This window comes from Pithys albifrons, chromosome 24 (genome assembly GCF_047495875.1).
Source record: "Pithys albifrons albifrons isolate INPA30051 chromosome 24, PitAlb_v1, whole genome shotgun sequence".
NCBI classification, from domain to species: Eukaryota; Metazoa; Chordata; class Aves; order Passeriformes; family Thamnophilidae; genus Pithys; species Pithys albifrons.
Window position 1 is genome coordinate 4276116 of NC_092481.1, and position 14740 is coordinate 4290855.

The following is a 14740-nucleotide window of genomic DNA, read 5'->3' on the forward strand; positions in this document are numbered from 1 at the left end:
GCGCAGCTCACCCCCCCCCCCCCCCCCGTCCGCGCGCGCGGGAAAACCCGCGTGGGGAAGGTGCGGGAAAAAAGGTGGAATTAGGGATGTAAAAATGTCAATATTGGATAGGAAGGTGTGTGTGGGGAGGGGGAAAGGGGGATATAACACACACACGCACGCGCCCATCCCCACCCGCGTGGGGGGAAACCTGAGTGGGGAGGGTGGGGAAAAAAGGTGGAATTAGGGATATGAAAATGTCCAAATTGGATAGGAGGGGGGGAAAGAGGGATATAACACACACACACACATCTGTGTGCGGGAAAACCCGCGTGAGAGGGTGGGGGGAAAAAGCAGGGAGGGAAAGGTGAAAATTAGGGATGTAGAAATGTCAAAATTGTGGGGGGAAAATTGGGGATGGGAGGGGGAAAGGGGGATATAACACACACCTACCCACGCATGGGAAAACCTGCCTGGGGAGGGAGGGAGGGAAAAAGGTGAAAATTAGGGATGTAAAAATGTCAAAGTTGAGGGTGGAAAGAAAGGGGGTTATAACACACCATCCCCCCCATCCGGGAAAACTCGCGTGGGCAGGGAAAAAAAGGGGTGGAAAAAAGGTGGAAAATTCGGGATGTAAAAATGTCAACATTCCAGGGTGGGGTGTGGGGGGAAAGGGGATACAACATCCCGCCAACCGCAGGTGAGCGGAGCTGTTCGTTCAGCACCCTCGGGATATGGGGAGGGTCTCCCTGAGGAACAGCTGAGAACCCCCTTTTTCTTTCTTCTTTTTCCTGTAAAAATATGGGAGATGGGAGAGTTGTGTCCCACGGAGGAAGTGGCAGTGCTGGAAGGAAAAAGGGGAAAATGTCAGAACGCAATAAAATGACCCTAAAGGGATTCACTACAGCTTGTGCCAAGTGACTTGGGCTCCTTCCAGGAGGGGACATTCCTCATACCTGGCACAGCCACAGTACACGTGCTACAAATCCAACTAAAGAGCTCCATCACGACTTCGTTGTGCCCCAAACCTTTCACTTTTTACTTGAACCTCATGCTCAAAAAACACCCCAAGGACAACCCTGCCCCCAGTTCCCTCCCCAGGTAAGCTCTCGGGCTTTTTCAGACCTTGACTGAACATATTTCCAGCTGTGCTGATTTTCCCCATCTTCACCCCATAAACATGAATTATGGAAGTTCAGTTCTTACTGACAGAAGTCTGTGGCTGCATTCCCACAGATTCGTTGGAAAGATGCACTCCTGAAATTCCATGTTTGCCTGGGTATGCCCACCCTCTAACTAAGGAAGGCTTACTGGAATTTCCTTCACTGGAATAATATTTACTGGAATAACTGATGCAGGTAGGATATACAAACTCAAGTAACAAACCTTCTGCCACTGTTAGAAGGACTTTTCCTCCTCCCCAACTCCAGTGATGCCTTTTATAAAAGGGATTAAAGCTTTCCTTACAAACCTTTAGTACATCAGATCCTTCACTTACCTCACCTGCAACAGGACTTTGTGGAAAGCCACCACTGTGGTTTTGGTCACCTGTGGAATCATAACATAATGGAAAACCCTTTCTTTAAGGTAAAAATACATTTTGGGGATAAAAGAGTCTCCCCATCAGCCTGGCAAAGGAGACTGGAAAGTGTTCCATCTCATGGAGAGCACATTATTCCCACAGTTTCCTGAAATGTGGAGAAAATACAGCAAGGGAAGTTTAAAATCAACAAGCTGCCATCATCTCAGCACATTTTTATCCAAATTCTATTTGCTACTTACACAAAAGGTGGTACCTGCATGTACAGCTTCACTCAGCCAGGCTTTGTGGTATCAGCAAACTGCTCACACTGTAAAAAGAACCTTCAAATCCTTCCCAGGCTACCAGGAATCACATGAGGAGTGTCACAGGTTAAATATTATTATATTAGACCTGGATGCCAACTTCATCACAACCTTAGAATAAGCAGCTCTCTACACACTTTTAAACATTTAGCTTATTTTTTTAAATAACTTTGGTATGAATATGCTTTATTCCCCGTTTGACAATGCAGTTATCCTCTTCACAATCACATGCCAAGTGCTTACTTTGCAGCACTTACAAGTCTCTTAAATCTGCATTTTCTAGTTTTCACCTGGAGGTAAGAAGAAACACTTTTAACCCAGCAATGGCTGGTACTGCCACACCTGTGTGTGTATCAGGAACAAAAAAATCAAGACATTTTCAGTTATTTTGACCATGGGGACGGAAACCAGAAGAAATTAAGAGAGAAACAATCTTGGAAATCAGCAAGTCCATCTCCCTGCCAATGGAAAACAGAACAAACAACTCTCCACAGCTGCTTCGGCCACTCCTGCTAAAATCAGCCAAATAGCCTTTCTGAACCATTTTGGCTGGGGTCAGAGGTTGGGTTTGGCTGCTGTATTCCTGAATTAAGCCCACCCACATTCCCTGGGGCTCAGAGGGATTTGGCATTCTGCAGCCTTTACCTGGGTTTAGGTAAATTCTTTTCCTTTCTAAGCCGTGAGGTTAATTCCCAACAAATCCTTTTTCCTTGTCTGCTCAGAGCCTTTCCCAAGCTCAGTCTGGTCCAACACCAGCATCTTCTGCACAGCATCTTTCCCCACACTGCTCAGATGGATCACAGGACCTGGTGAAGCTTTGGAGTACCATTTTTGTCTTTACAGCAAGGCTGGCAACACCTTCCTTTAGCTCTTTGGAGACAAAGAGCAGATCCATCCAACCCAGCAGAGACAGGTGGGGAAAACACAAGATACTATTCCAAAGCAGGCAGGGAGGGAATGTCCCGGACACCAGGAATAATCCACTCCTTGCACAAAGCAAGGCTCCCCTGAAGAAGGGATAGCAGAGGAAATCTCAACAGAAGATTCCCTGCTGCAAAGCCATGGAAAGAACTGAAGCCCAGGACTGATTTAACAGGATTGAATTGTTTTGGCTGGACCAGTTCATGGGGAGTTAAACAGAACTGGAGGCTCATTGCAGTTTAACTTCTCATCACCGAGGGGGCAGGTATGGTCTGCCATTGGGGCAGGGGGTGAGACAGGACGGCATCACCTTCCTCAGCAGCACTCACAGCACAAGAGAGGTTCACATTCCCTGTCCCTGCCCTGGGCAGGGCCAGCAGGGATGCCAAGTGCTGGAGCAGCCCTGCACCCCCACCAGCTCCTCTGGGCAGCAGCTGTTCCCTCATAAAATCGTCTTCCCAGGGTAACCAGCAGCACCTGTGTCATGCAGACACTGTACACAATCTCTCAAAGAAGTCTGCTCTCTTGTGCTCCAGTGCCTGCAGGAAGCCCTGGATCCTCTCCTCCCGCATGGCCGTGCATTTCTGCAGCAGAGTCCGTCGGCGCTGTGAGTCTCCGTGGGACGCACTCCCTTCCTGCTGCAGCTTCCTTGTCACATAATCCTGGTCCCTTTCCATCTGCTGCCGCCTCCTCTCCTCCATGTAGGAGTCTCTGGCCTTCTGGAGTGAAAAGCAGTAGAGTGTTAGCACCTCACCAGGCCTCTCAGCTCACTTGTGGCACAAGAGTGGGGCAGAACAGGCTGTGGCAGGAACAGCCTCTGCTTGGCCATCAACCTGGAGGTTAATGAAGGTGGCTCTGGGTCTGCCTCCTCCAATTTGAGGCTGCCTGCTTGATTTGCTATAAAAAGTACAGGGATATCCTTCTGGACCTTTCCCCAAAACATAACTCTGCTCACACTTAGTTAAAATAGATAAAGGTCATGACAGAACATGGAAATCCCTTATTGGAATCAGAGGAACAGCTACAAGAGCACATTTAAAGCCCAGGTGTGCACACTGCTGTTCTCACCAGTGTCATCACAGCATCTTTGATCCTGTTCCCTCCTGGCAGCTGAAAGGTTTTAGAGGATCCAGAATGATGATTTATAGGGCAATTCTTTGAGGAGATGATCAGGTATTGAGGTAAACAGCTTCAGAACAAAAGCAGGAATGGGTTCTGCATTCCCAAATGCCTGTGATCTAATAATATACTGGCTTGAGACAAAGCAGGATGGGCAGGAATAAGGCAAAGGCAGGAGCCATCCTTGCCTACCCTTAAAGTATTTGAAATATTTTGTTGCAGAACATAATTTCTGGATTTCTTCTTATTACACATGTCCTGGCCTGCAGCCTCCAACAACAAAAATACATCAGCAGCACACAGGAATATTAAGCTTCTATTTTTAAAAACAGTTAAACTGGTCACTGTGACATAACCTTACACACACACACTTAGGGAATGCTGGTCTTTCAAGCAAGCAAGGAGAAATGACTGAGAGCCTGACTCACTCTTCCCCACACTCTCCCTGAGCCCAAGTCAGCCTATGCTCTGGCACTGAAAATCAGCTTTTGTTGTGCTGGGAATGAGAGCAGAAATATTCCCAGCTTCACAAAGCCCACTGAATGGAGCACTCCATGGCTGTAGCCCTGCTGGTTTGAACTGCAAGGATCATCAGGCTGTTCAGCAGAGGATTTCACTCTCAGACAAAGTGAAATTCTGTTTGTTCACCAGAAAAGACTTGGCCTGACCCTTGCACCCCAGGAAACACCAGGATCTCTCCCTGGATATCTGCCAGGTACCAAAAGCAGGTTCTAGCTGATCCTGAGACTAAGTGTTAAGCAGCAGGCTAACTGGAAAATTAAGATGGCAGCCATTGAACATGATGCTGTTTGAGTTGATGGAAGGAGGAAATCCTTTATCAAACACCTCCAAATCAAGTTTTTTATTTATTTTATCACCCCTTCCACCCTGCTGCCCATCCACACCCTAAATACCTCCAGCATCACACTCCCAAAGCAGACACAGCTGCTGGAATATAATATATCCTGGTTTCTCAGAAGTCACCCCCGGGCCCCACCATCCTCACTGACAGCTACCCCTTCACCAAGGGGATTTGTATCACAAGCTTTAAGTACTTTTGGCTTTCAAAATCACCTACTTTAAATGAAAAAAAAATCCAGCTCCTAAATCTCAGCAGTTCCTCTGAGGGAGAAATTCTTCCTTTGCACAACTGTGAGGTTTCCCTTGAAAAAGGGCAGTTTTAGCTACTGCAAAGTGGGTCTTACAGGGGAAAAACTGACCAGAGAACAAATCTGGACAATCAGAAACCTTGATAATAGTATAGCATGAACACATTCAGCCACACACCAGGACTAAGAAAAGATGAGGATAGCTGGGAACAGAAGCAGCATTTGTTACCCGTCAGAAACCAGCACCAGGAGCAAAGTCAGAACAGTGACCTTACTGTTTCAGACAGAGGCCAAGCTCATGGCAATGACAAACACTACTGCCTTTTTTGCTTCCCTCTTCATCCAGAAGGTGAACTGCCATTAGTTGTACTAATACAATGAATTGCTGGTAGGAAAAGGGCAAACTTGGGCCAGCAATAGGAATAAAAGAGGTTAAGGACGTGGAGAATTTGGATGCTGCCAGACTGACTGGACCTGATTAAATTCAGCCATAACCACGACTGGCTATAATCTCTTTGGCAACTCTCAGGGGTGAGCAAGGTCCCTGAAGGTAGAAAAGGGCAATATAATGCCTGTCTTTAAAAAGAGGACCCAAATAACCAAGGAACAGACACACTCAGAAAGCAGATATGGTGGAGATTGAGTCACCACACCAAGGTCCTCCTCCTGCCTCTGTTCTACAAGCTGCTGCCCTACCCCCCAGCATTTCCCCATCAAGAGCTCCAGCTCCCACACTTGTTTTGCTTATAAATAGCCAGATTACTAAACCACTATTCAAGTGGCCAGATAGTTTATCTGGACCAGGTCAGGGAGAGCTCACAACAACAGATCTAAGGAGAGGAACAATGTCGGTGAGTAACAGGAACAGTCCCTTCAGCAGGTACATCTGGACCCACCAGTAAGAGGACACATCCACAGACTCACAGCTCAGACAGCCTCACTTCAGCTTGCAGAAAGGAAACTCTAAACCCACCAGCTACAACCCTCAAAATAACAGGGGAGTTAAAAGAAGAGCATGTCAATTTTCCCTGCTGGTTCCAGTGTGAACACAGCAGTCTCTGCTTAAACCACTAATGAAGTGTTTGAGTTAAACTGGTTGATTTCACCATTAGCTAATCAGGATTCCTTACCTGTGTGATTTCTGGGGCAGACATTCCAGCTGGGGGAATGAGCAAAGAGTAACAGACAGCGTGGTGACTTTAGATATTTTGGGTATTGCTGAAAGCAGAGGAGTTTGGCCATGAACTAAGATGTTGTAACAAGCCACATGAGTTCAGGGAAAGCAACACCTCTGGCATGAGCTGCTACTGAAACAAGATCTTAACTAACAATTCCTCGTCCCACTTTGCACCCTCTCACCTGATATCCAGCTGTGCAGGTGTTGAGCTTCACCTCCCTTGGGCTCCCTTACCTGTAACGCACTGTAGTTCATCTGGAACCGAAGGATTGCCTCACACAAGTTCCAAAAGGAATATTCTGGCCACAAGACTGACTGAAACACCAGGCACGAATGGGATGTCTGCAGAAAGCAAAATCACCAACAATTCAATCCTCGAGCAAGGGAAAAAGTCGTCAAGATGTAGCTCTGTTGGGCAACCCATGCCAGTTTCCCCACAAAGGTTTTACCTAAGCTGTGTTATTAGACACTACTTGAAATGAGATAAATACCAGCCAGGAGAGTTTGAAATTGCACAGTGCAGAGTCTGTCTAATTACTTTTTAATGCTGGGACCCTAGTAATCCATTCCTGCAAAGAGATCAGCAGAATTCTTTCTAATGCTGTGTTGGTCTTCACTGAGGTATTTTTAATAGCTTAAGCATCACAGGCTTATAAAAAAACTAAAATAGCAACACTGGAGTACCAAAGTCTAAGGGAATAACAGTTAACTGAGGATCAGGACGTGACATTTAAACCATTCTTCAAATGACACGTAGTGATATTCCTTACTGCCCACTCATGGCATTTAAACTGCCTAAAGAAGCCAAGAATTGTGTTGCACCAAAGATATCCTCGAGCTGGACGATGAAACCTTTCAGGTTAAAGGCTGTTTTTGCCATCAAGTTCCTCAAAGTTTCAGGTAAATGAGTTACTACGACCATTACAGAAAAAAAGTAACATTTAAAAGGACTCCTCTCCCACTGAGAGGTGCAAGCAAAGTGTTATTTTATAGCACTGACACCCATCCAAGATACAAGTGTGCCAAAAACTGGAGGGAGGAGAGGGGGATGCCTGGGCAGGTAACCACAATTCAGGCCCAACAGCTTCTGAGAACTTACCAATTAAATAATTTGGGATGGGAACATTTGATGTGGTTGCTTAAAGGCAACTGTGTTTTGGCTCCAAACTGTACATGTAAAACAACATGTGAGCTTTAAGTGAAGTTTTCAGTGACTCAAATGTTCTCTACAAGCAGGTCAACACTGGCTGGCACTGGAGAGAGTGAAATGGAAGCAGCTTTGGATACTTTAAATGCAAATACGTGAACTTTTTATGCATTAGGAACTTATTATATGTTAGCCTAGCAGCCCAGCTATGCTGATTTGGCTTTGCCACCCTCAGAACTTTCCTTGTGGGGTCTTGTTTGACAGAAGTCAAAGAGACCATTATGGAAGTCAGATAGACTCTTGAAACTGTGACAAGTCAGGCATGTACATTAGATGTACATTGCAGGTTACACATGACAAATGCTTCTCCTAGCAATCTATAAATCCATCCTGGAATTTCCTCATCCCAGGAAACATACTTTCAGGTTAAACTAATCAAAGGCAGGAATTTACCAATCAAAGCAGGGATTACCCAAATGTGAGGAGAAAAAATGAGCAATTCAGGATTTCTTTGACTACTGTCAGCTAGACTGATTTATGATTCCTTACTGGGTGTTCTGAGGATGATACAATTTCAGATTTGTGCTGCAAGATATTTTAGGCAATCACAGAAGAGCAAGAAAGAGATTCCTCAGAGGTGCCCCAGCCACTCAGTCCATCCAAGAAGTTCCTAACCCCTGGCAGAGAGAGTTTCAGAGCCCTCATGTCAGCTCACACCTGGAGACAGTGGAGCACTCTTTGAGGTAAAGATGGAATATTTCAAGGAGAAAACAAGGACTTTACCTGCCAGAGCAAGAAATCACTCAAGCGAACCTCCCCAGAGGTGCGGATCAGGAGGTCGGGGTCAGGGGAGTTGTTGGTGTACAGACACTTATCGAGCAAGGATTCAGACACATCACTAAAAGACAGACACATTTGATCAAGATCCTTTTCCTGACCTGATGGATGTGGCACTACTAAATCAGAATTACTGAGGGGTTTTACATAAACACAGGACTGCAGATTATAACTGGGTGGTGGAGCTAAACCACAGCCAGTCATCGGGTTGGTTCTGATGGGCACTGCTGTCTGCTCCCAGGCTATTCCAAATGCTCTTTCAGCCCCCAGAGCATCCCCCCCATGCTCTTTGAAACAGTGGTGGAACCAGACTGTGAGGATTTCCAGCTGGAGCAGAGAGCAGAGTGTAACTACTCCATCTCCTTCAGGGTGGAGGAACAGTGCAGTATTCATGATTCATCTGTTGTTTGACCTCATAGCTAAAACTGTCAGCCAAGCAGCCAATTGTTGTGGCATAAAATTTGCCTTCACATTTAAACTAACTTAAGACACAGGCCTAATTTCTCGTCTGTCTTGGTTGTGTATCTATCCCCATGGCAACTGAAATAATAAAAACCAAACATTGCATAGTAACTTTAAGTCATTTGTTCCAGTCCTACTGGTTTAATGAGATCTATTTAAAAGCTACTTGGGTTCTGAGGGGTTTCTCATGCAGTGTAGATGGTCAGACAGGCAGGATTCATCCAAGGAGCCTCACAGAAAGCCAAGAGTTACCTGGGTTCGAGCAGTCCTTGTTCCACCCCCCAGGCCATCTCCCTGACAGCATTGCTGATTTCATGTCTTGATGTGTATGCAAAGCAGACATTTAGAAAGCATCTGAAAAGAGGACAAGATGTGAAAGGGTAATCCAAGGAAGGTCCAGCAGATGACAGTTTTGTGTGTGACCTAAAAAAGAGATGTAGGATGCCTGCCAAGTCCCAGCCTTCAGGAAGAAGAGGGAAGACATGAGGTATCAGCTACTTGAAACTGAGTGCTACTTACTTGTTGTAGTTCCTGGTTGCCAGCACAGCTTGGGCAATCAGCTCCTGAATATCCACGGGCAGGAGTGGCAGGTCCCCCAGGACACGGATACACACCCCGTGCTTCTTCAAGTTCTCCCTACACCCAGCAACGAGAGTGAGCAACACAGAACACACACCACTCTCCACTACACAAGTGCCACCTTTGCCCTGTATAAGATTCACCAACACCTTCAGCAAAACTGAGAATCAGAGAAATGCAAAACGACCAAATTTTTCTCAGGAGTGCAAAACTGGCTTGGGTTTGATCATCTCAGGCCATTCCATAAAGGGAAACTGATCATTCCTCACACAAAATCCTGAGGCACAAACATAACCACAGGACTAGAAAATGACCACAGATTAGACATCCCCACCTAAAAGTTACAAAACTCCATATGGGAGCTTAGACTATAACCAGAGACATTGGGCACCTCTAACTAACCAAAAATTAAGATAAACCTTTGATACTTCATGAAAACAAGGCAGCTGCCACTCTGGTGCTAAGCAGGAGGTTTTGACTGTGCTGTGTTTGTCTGAAAGCTGTGCTGTCCCCATGGTTTGGATGGGATTGTTGACACAAATCTGGTGTGTGTGGGGACTGTGCATGCACAGGCAGGCAGAGCCCCTCCAGACAAATCTCTAACTGCAGGTGGAAAAGGTTTTCCTTCACTTAATCCATTTTCACAACTTGCATCATCCCTGTAAACATCTGTTCACCATGTTCTGCTTCAGTTCCACCCTGTGGGATACAGAGATGGGAGGACTCTTACTGTTCTTCCAGGAGGCGACTAAACTTCTGTCTTGCCAGATCCATCAGTCCATCCACCTCCTCCTTGGAGCGTTTGAAGTTCTCAATACTAAAGGCATAAACAGTCACCTCCTGAATGCCCAGATTTAAGCACCACCGCAGTGTCTGCAAGGAGACAAATTTAACAGAAAACAAAAGTCAGATAAACAGGCTGAGACAATCAGACAGGCCAGTAAGACCCAGCTTCTCCACTGAAAACCTTCCAGTGTTTCCCATGATGCCAAGACTGGATCAAAAGAGCCATCAAGACCTGACAATGAAAGGCACTAGATGTGAACTTCAGGTTCATTTTAAAGAACAGGAGGAAAGTATCACTCCCTGAGAATGAGATCCAGGATCAATCCAGGCAGGGAAAGCACCTCTTGTAAGTAACATTATAAATTATATAGCACTGTACCTTTCAAAAGCTTTTCCAACCTGTTTCACAGAAATAAAAGTTTGAAGAATTGATTTGAATTGAGTATAAAACAGAGGGAAAAACAGCTGAATAGAATGACTCTGCAAGATAACAAAGAGCTGAAGTCAGCTCCAAGCACAGGTCTGACTCCAGGAAAGAGAAGGAACACAAGACACCAGCCCAGCAGCAAACACAGCTCTAACTTGTACCAAAGGCAGCAAACATCCTGCCCACCTGTGCCAGCTTCTCAAAACCTTGTGAATGTCCCTCCTGTCTCTCCACATGACACTTCTGGGCGTACCGGCGGTTGCCATCCATGATGAAGGCGACATGTTTGGGCATTGGACCTGCCTGGGAAACAAGGAGAAACACAACAGACCTGAGGGTGAACAGGTATCTCAGTCACAGAGAGTTCAGCCCCACTGCTCCTGGCAGCACTGCCTGTTTGGAGGAGTGCAGTGATACCTCCCAGTAGGAAATCTGCAGCTGAAATGAGTAAGGTATTCATTTCCTCTTTGTCAACCCTTTTAGGGTCTCAAAAAAAACTACCAGTACTGATAATTTCCTGAACTGAAAAGCAATCTTGCCCTCCTGTTTGTCTCACATGAGAGAACTGCAGTACTCAGGCAAGCAGTGCTGCCACATCAACCCCTCTGCAGCCACAGGGGAGGGCACATGCAGGTTTCTGCTGCATTTTAATTTCAGATTTGGAGGGCCTTTTCACAGACACAATTAACTTCACAGAAAACAAAAAGAAGGTCATAAGACTTCCCTTCACAAAGAGGACTATTCCTTTCCACTGACCTCACTAGGTCTGAAGGACTGACCACCAGCCTCAAGCCTCTGCTGATCAAGAGCAAATTTTCCAAGAACTGGTGAGTTATTCTAATCAAAAGAAACTCAGTTTCTTTTCTCAGACTTCCAATGCAACGATCTCACTTCTCTCCCTCCTTCCCATGCCCTGCCTTCATTAGCAAGGGCACAAGGCATGGAAGGCTGGGACTCTAAGCTCATTATTGGCAAGCTCTGCCTACAGCCCTGCTCATTTGCAAGACTGAAGCTTAAGTAATCTCCCACCCTGGAGTGCTGTTCAGGGATGCACATCCAGTGCCAGCATTAAGTGTACCCTTGCCAGTAATGATCCCTTTCCAGAGACAGTTCCATCCTGAAGAACCTTCCAATTCTTTACATCTTTATCCATCCCTTACCTTAATGATGTTGGCACAGAACCTCTCTATGATGGTCAGCTCACCCTCTCTGATCCACGACATGTTTTACTGAGAGCTCCTTTTCCTTTTTAAAGGGAAGGTGAAAATAAAGGGGTTAGAGATGATTGAGCCCAAAGCAAACAATTTCGGAAAAATCAGCTTTGACTTGCTGTTCTGCATCCCTTTACATTGTCTGTGCAAGTCCTTTGATAAGCAGGCAGTGGGGAAGCTCAGAAATGAGCTCTGGAATTTTCCAGCTGTGTCATCCAAGCGTATCCTTAGGGTAGCAAGGAAATACATCACTGAATTCTCCAGCCAAGCTGGTACAGACACACAATTTGGGTGCCACTCACAGGGTGGCATCAGCACAAACTGGCCTTCAATGCTTTGGTGTTGGAAATCCTTCAAAAGAAGGAACAATTTACACCACCAACTGCCCTCTGCTCATGTCACCCACTGGCATTTCTTTGCCTTCACAAATAAAGAACTTTGGCCTCTACAGCTGTAAAAATATTGGGGTTTTTACCACAATACCTGCACATCAAATACAAAGATCTGGTTTGAGCTAACAAGTTGGATTTCCTGGTCTCTCAGTTAGGAATACTGAGAGAAGTGGCCACAGCAGCAGTGCATCCAGGGGGCAGAAGCAGATTCAATTACACTGATGGCATTAATTTTCCATATGGGCTTTCTCTGCCTCATTCCTCAGGAAGGGATCTCTACCCACAAGACATCAGGGCAAGGAACTGCTGAACCTCGGGCTGTTGTAAAGCTCTTAACACCTCCCCTTGCGCAGCTCGGGATGAGAACACCCAACGCCACCTTTGGCTGTTCATCAACCTTTTACAGGCGATTTCACACAGTCACCTTAAGGAAAAACCCCCGCAGAGCTGGGAGGCACCAAGCCCCGGGACAACGCTCTGCTCCCGGACCGGGCAGGGCCGGGGGAAGGACACGCGGCCCCCGCGGGTGACTCAGCTCCCGAAATCCCCCCGGGACAGACCCAGTGGAACGAGAGTCCCCCGCCAGGGGTGTCCCGGTGCCATCCGGGGCCTCTCCAATGCCCGGTTCCCGGTTCCTCCCCCCGTTACCGGCCCAGTGCCCAGTTTCCCCCCTCTCTCCGGTTCCTGCTCAGAGCTCCGTGTGCCGATCAAGCCCGCGGTCCCTTCGCGGTGCTCGGTACCGGCACATGCCCCGGTTCCCCTCCGGGATTCCCGTTCCCCCTCCGGTGCCGGTACATACCCCCATTCCCGGTATTTGCCCCATTCCTCCCCTCGGTTCCCGGTCCCTTCCTTGTTCCAGGTATCTGCCCCGTTTCTCCGTTCTCCCCTCCGGTTCTCGATTCCTGCTCCGGTTCCCCTCGCTGTTCTCGGTTCCTGCTTCGGTTCCCTCCCCGCTTCCCGGTACCAGCCCCGTTCTCCCTCCCCCGGTTCCCGTCCCGGTTCCCGGTGTCTGATACCTGCTCCCGTTCCCAGTGTCCTGTCCCTGCCCCGTTCCCCCTCGGTTCCCGATGCCGGTTCCTGCCCCGTTCCCAGTCCCCGTTCCCGGTGCCGATACCTTTCCCGGTATCCGATACCTGCCCCCGTTCCCGGTACCGGTACCGGTGTCTCAGCCCCGCCGGACACGGACAGGCCTTTCCGCTGACGCCACACAGCGGCGCGCGGGGCGGGCGGGGCCGTGCGCATGCGCGGGGCGTGAGGGGTGGGCGGGGAGCTCCGTGAGGGGGGAATGGTGGGGGGCCGGGGGAGGAACCGTGAGGGGTCTGCGTGAGGGCCGGGGCGGGCACCGTGAGGGGCCGGGGGTGGGGTGGGGAAACTGTGAGGGGCCGGGGGAAGCTCCGGGAGGGCACCATGAAGGGCCGGGGGGGGGGCTCCGTGAGGGCCTGGGTGGGGGGGAACCGTGAGGGGAGGGCGCGATGGAGGGGCCGGGCAGAGCCTAAAGTGGCTCCAGGAGAACTGGAAAGGGACTTGGGACACAGGATGGAGGCACAGGACACGGGGAATGGCTTCCACTCCCAGAGGGCAGGGTTAGATGGGATACGGGGGAGAAATTCTCTGTGAGGGTGAGCAGGCCTGGGGACAGACTGCCCAGAGAAGCTGTGGCTGCCCCATCCCTGGAAGTGTCCAAGGCCAGGTTGGACAGGGCTTGGAGCAGCTTGGGATAGTGGAAGGTGTCCCTTCCAACCCACAGCATTCCAAGATTCTCTAACACAAGGGTTTTCCTCCCTTACAGAAACCTGCTCCCCTGAAGCCAGAGCCAAAACCTAAAAAGGCAGCTCCAACAGTGAGTTGTGTCAGCGATGGGTTATGAAGTTTAGCTTTGGTAATAACTAATAAACCTTTGACTAAGTGTGTGCAGGGGTGTGTTTCACCTTCATTGCCCCTTCATAAAGTGACACTGGAAGCTTCCAGATAGTACAAAATCTGCATGTGACCTTAAAAGTGCTTTCCAACCCAAACCAGCCGATGGTCCTGTGGTTTTGGGGGGCTGCAGGCCCCCAGAGGTGCCTGAGGGGGCTGAAGCTCTGGCATTGCCAGGCTGGTTCTGGGCTGTGGGATACTCCAAATTCTCTGCCCTGCCACCCCCCAAATTGGGGTCTGATCTCGACCTCAGCGGAGAGAAACAAGAGTAACCACACGCACACACCTGGCATCACCAGCAGCCATTGCCCATGGTCTTTGTTATTTATTTTTATTTCCCCAGATAACATTTTACATAGTTGGTACAAAAAAGCAAAAATAAAATGAACAGGGGGGGGGGGGGGGGGAAACCTGCAGCAAACAGGAAGTGGGGGTCTTGCTGCAGGGACTCCAGCAGGGAATCTCTTGGGGAAGTGTGAGTTACTCAGGGGTCACCCTGAGCCCCCCCCCTCCCAGAGCCACCCTGATTTATCCCCTCCCTCCCACACACTTCATAAAACTTCACGAGTTTGACACGAACGCTTTGGTTACTAGCAGTAAACATGGGTTACATTCTTCTGTCTCCTTGTAGACAATTTGGGGGGACTCAAGGCTTTCACCCCAGGGCAAGACACCCCTCTCATGAGGGATATCTTTATTTTATTCCTCATACATTCAAACACTCCCGTGTCACAGCAGGACCCTGAGCGTGCCCCATCCCCTCATGCATAGTGCCCAGCGTGGGCAGGGTGGGCGATGATGCAGCAATTTAGTTAATTATTGTCAAGTTAAC

At 48.3% G+C, this 14740-nt stretch overlaps 1 protein-coding gene across 4 annotated transcripts; it reads right to left on the bottom strand.

The window, feature by feature from the left end:
* Positions 1-16: 16 nt before the first annotated feature.
* Positions 17-13213, bottom strand: DHDDS (dehydrodolichyl diphosphate synthase subunit). Of its 4 annotated transcripts, XR_011699624.1 has the most exons (10): positions 13106-13213; positions 11549-11633; positions 10575-10691; positions 9906-10048; positions 9116-9232; positions 8849-8950; positions 8081-8195; positions 6385-6492; positions 1478-3464; positions 17-823 (listed from the first exon to the last, which is right to left on the bottom strand). XR_011699624.1 is itself a non-coding variant. In XM_071576513.1 (9 exons), the coding sequence occupies exons 2-9, from the start codon at positions 11609-11611 to the stop codon at positions 3228-3230; spliced, it is 1002 nt and encodes a 333-aa protein (XP_071432614.1). In that variant the 5' UTR covers positions 11612-11633; positions 13106-13213; the 3' UTR covers positions 17-3227. The 4 variants fall into 4 exon arrangements, 3 of the variants coding, with proteins under 3 accessions (XP_071432614.1, XP_071432615.1, XP_071432616.1); XM_071576513.1 differs by having other exon boundaries at positions 17-3464; XM_071576514.1 differs by having other exon boundaries at positions 17-3464; positions 13125-13209.
* Between the last annotated feature and the right edge of the window lie 1527 nt (positions 13214-14740).

What these genes read in the sequence shown, in the direction of transcription:
- DHDDS (XM_071576513.1), bottom strand. Translation starts at nt 11,611, where the DNA reads ATGTCGTGGATCAGAGAGGGTGAGCTGACCATCATAGAGAGGTTCTGT. An exon ending in TCTGTGCCAACATCATTAAG is followed by an intron (nt 10,692 to 11,548) that starts GTAAGGGATGGA and finishes CTTGTTTCCCAG; the next exon opens with GCAGGTCCAATGCCCAAACA. An exon ending in AGTCGCCTCCTGGAAGAACA is followed by an intron (nt 9,233 to 9,905) that starts GTAAGAGTCCTC and finishes TGCTGGGTGTAG; the next exon opens with GGAGAACTTGAAGAAGCACG.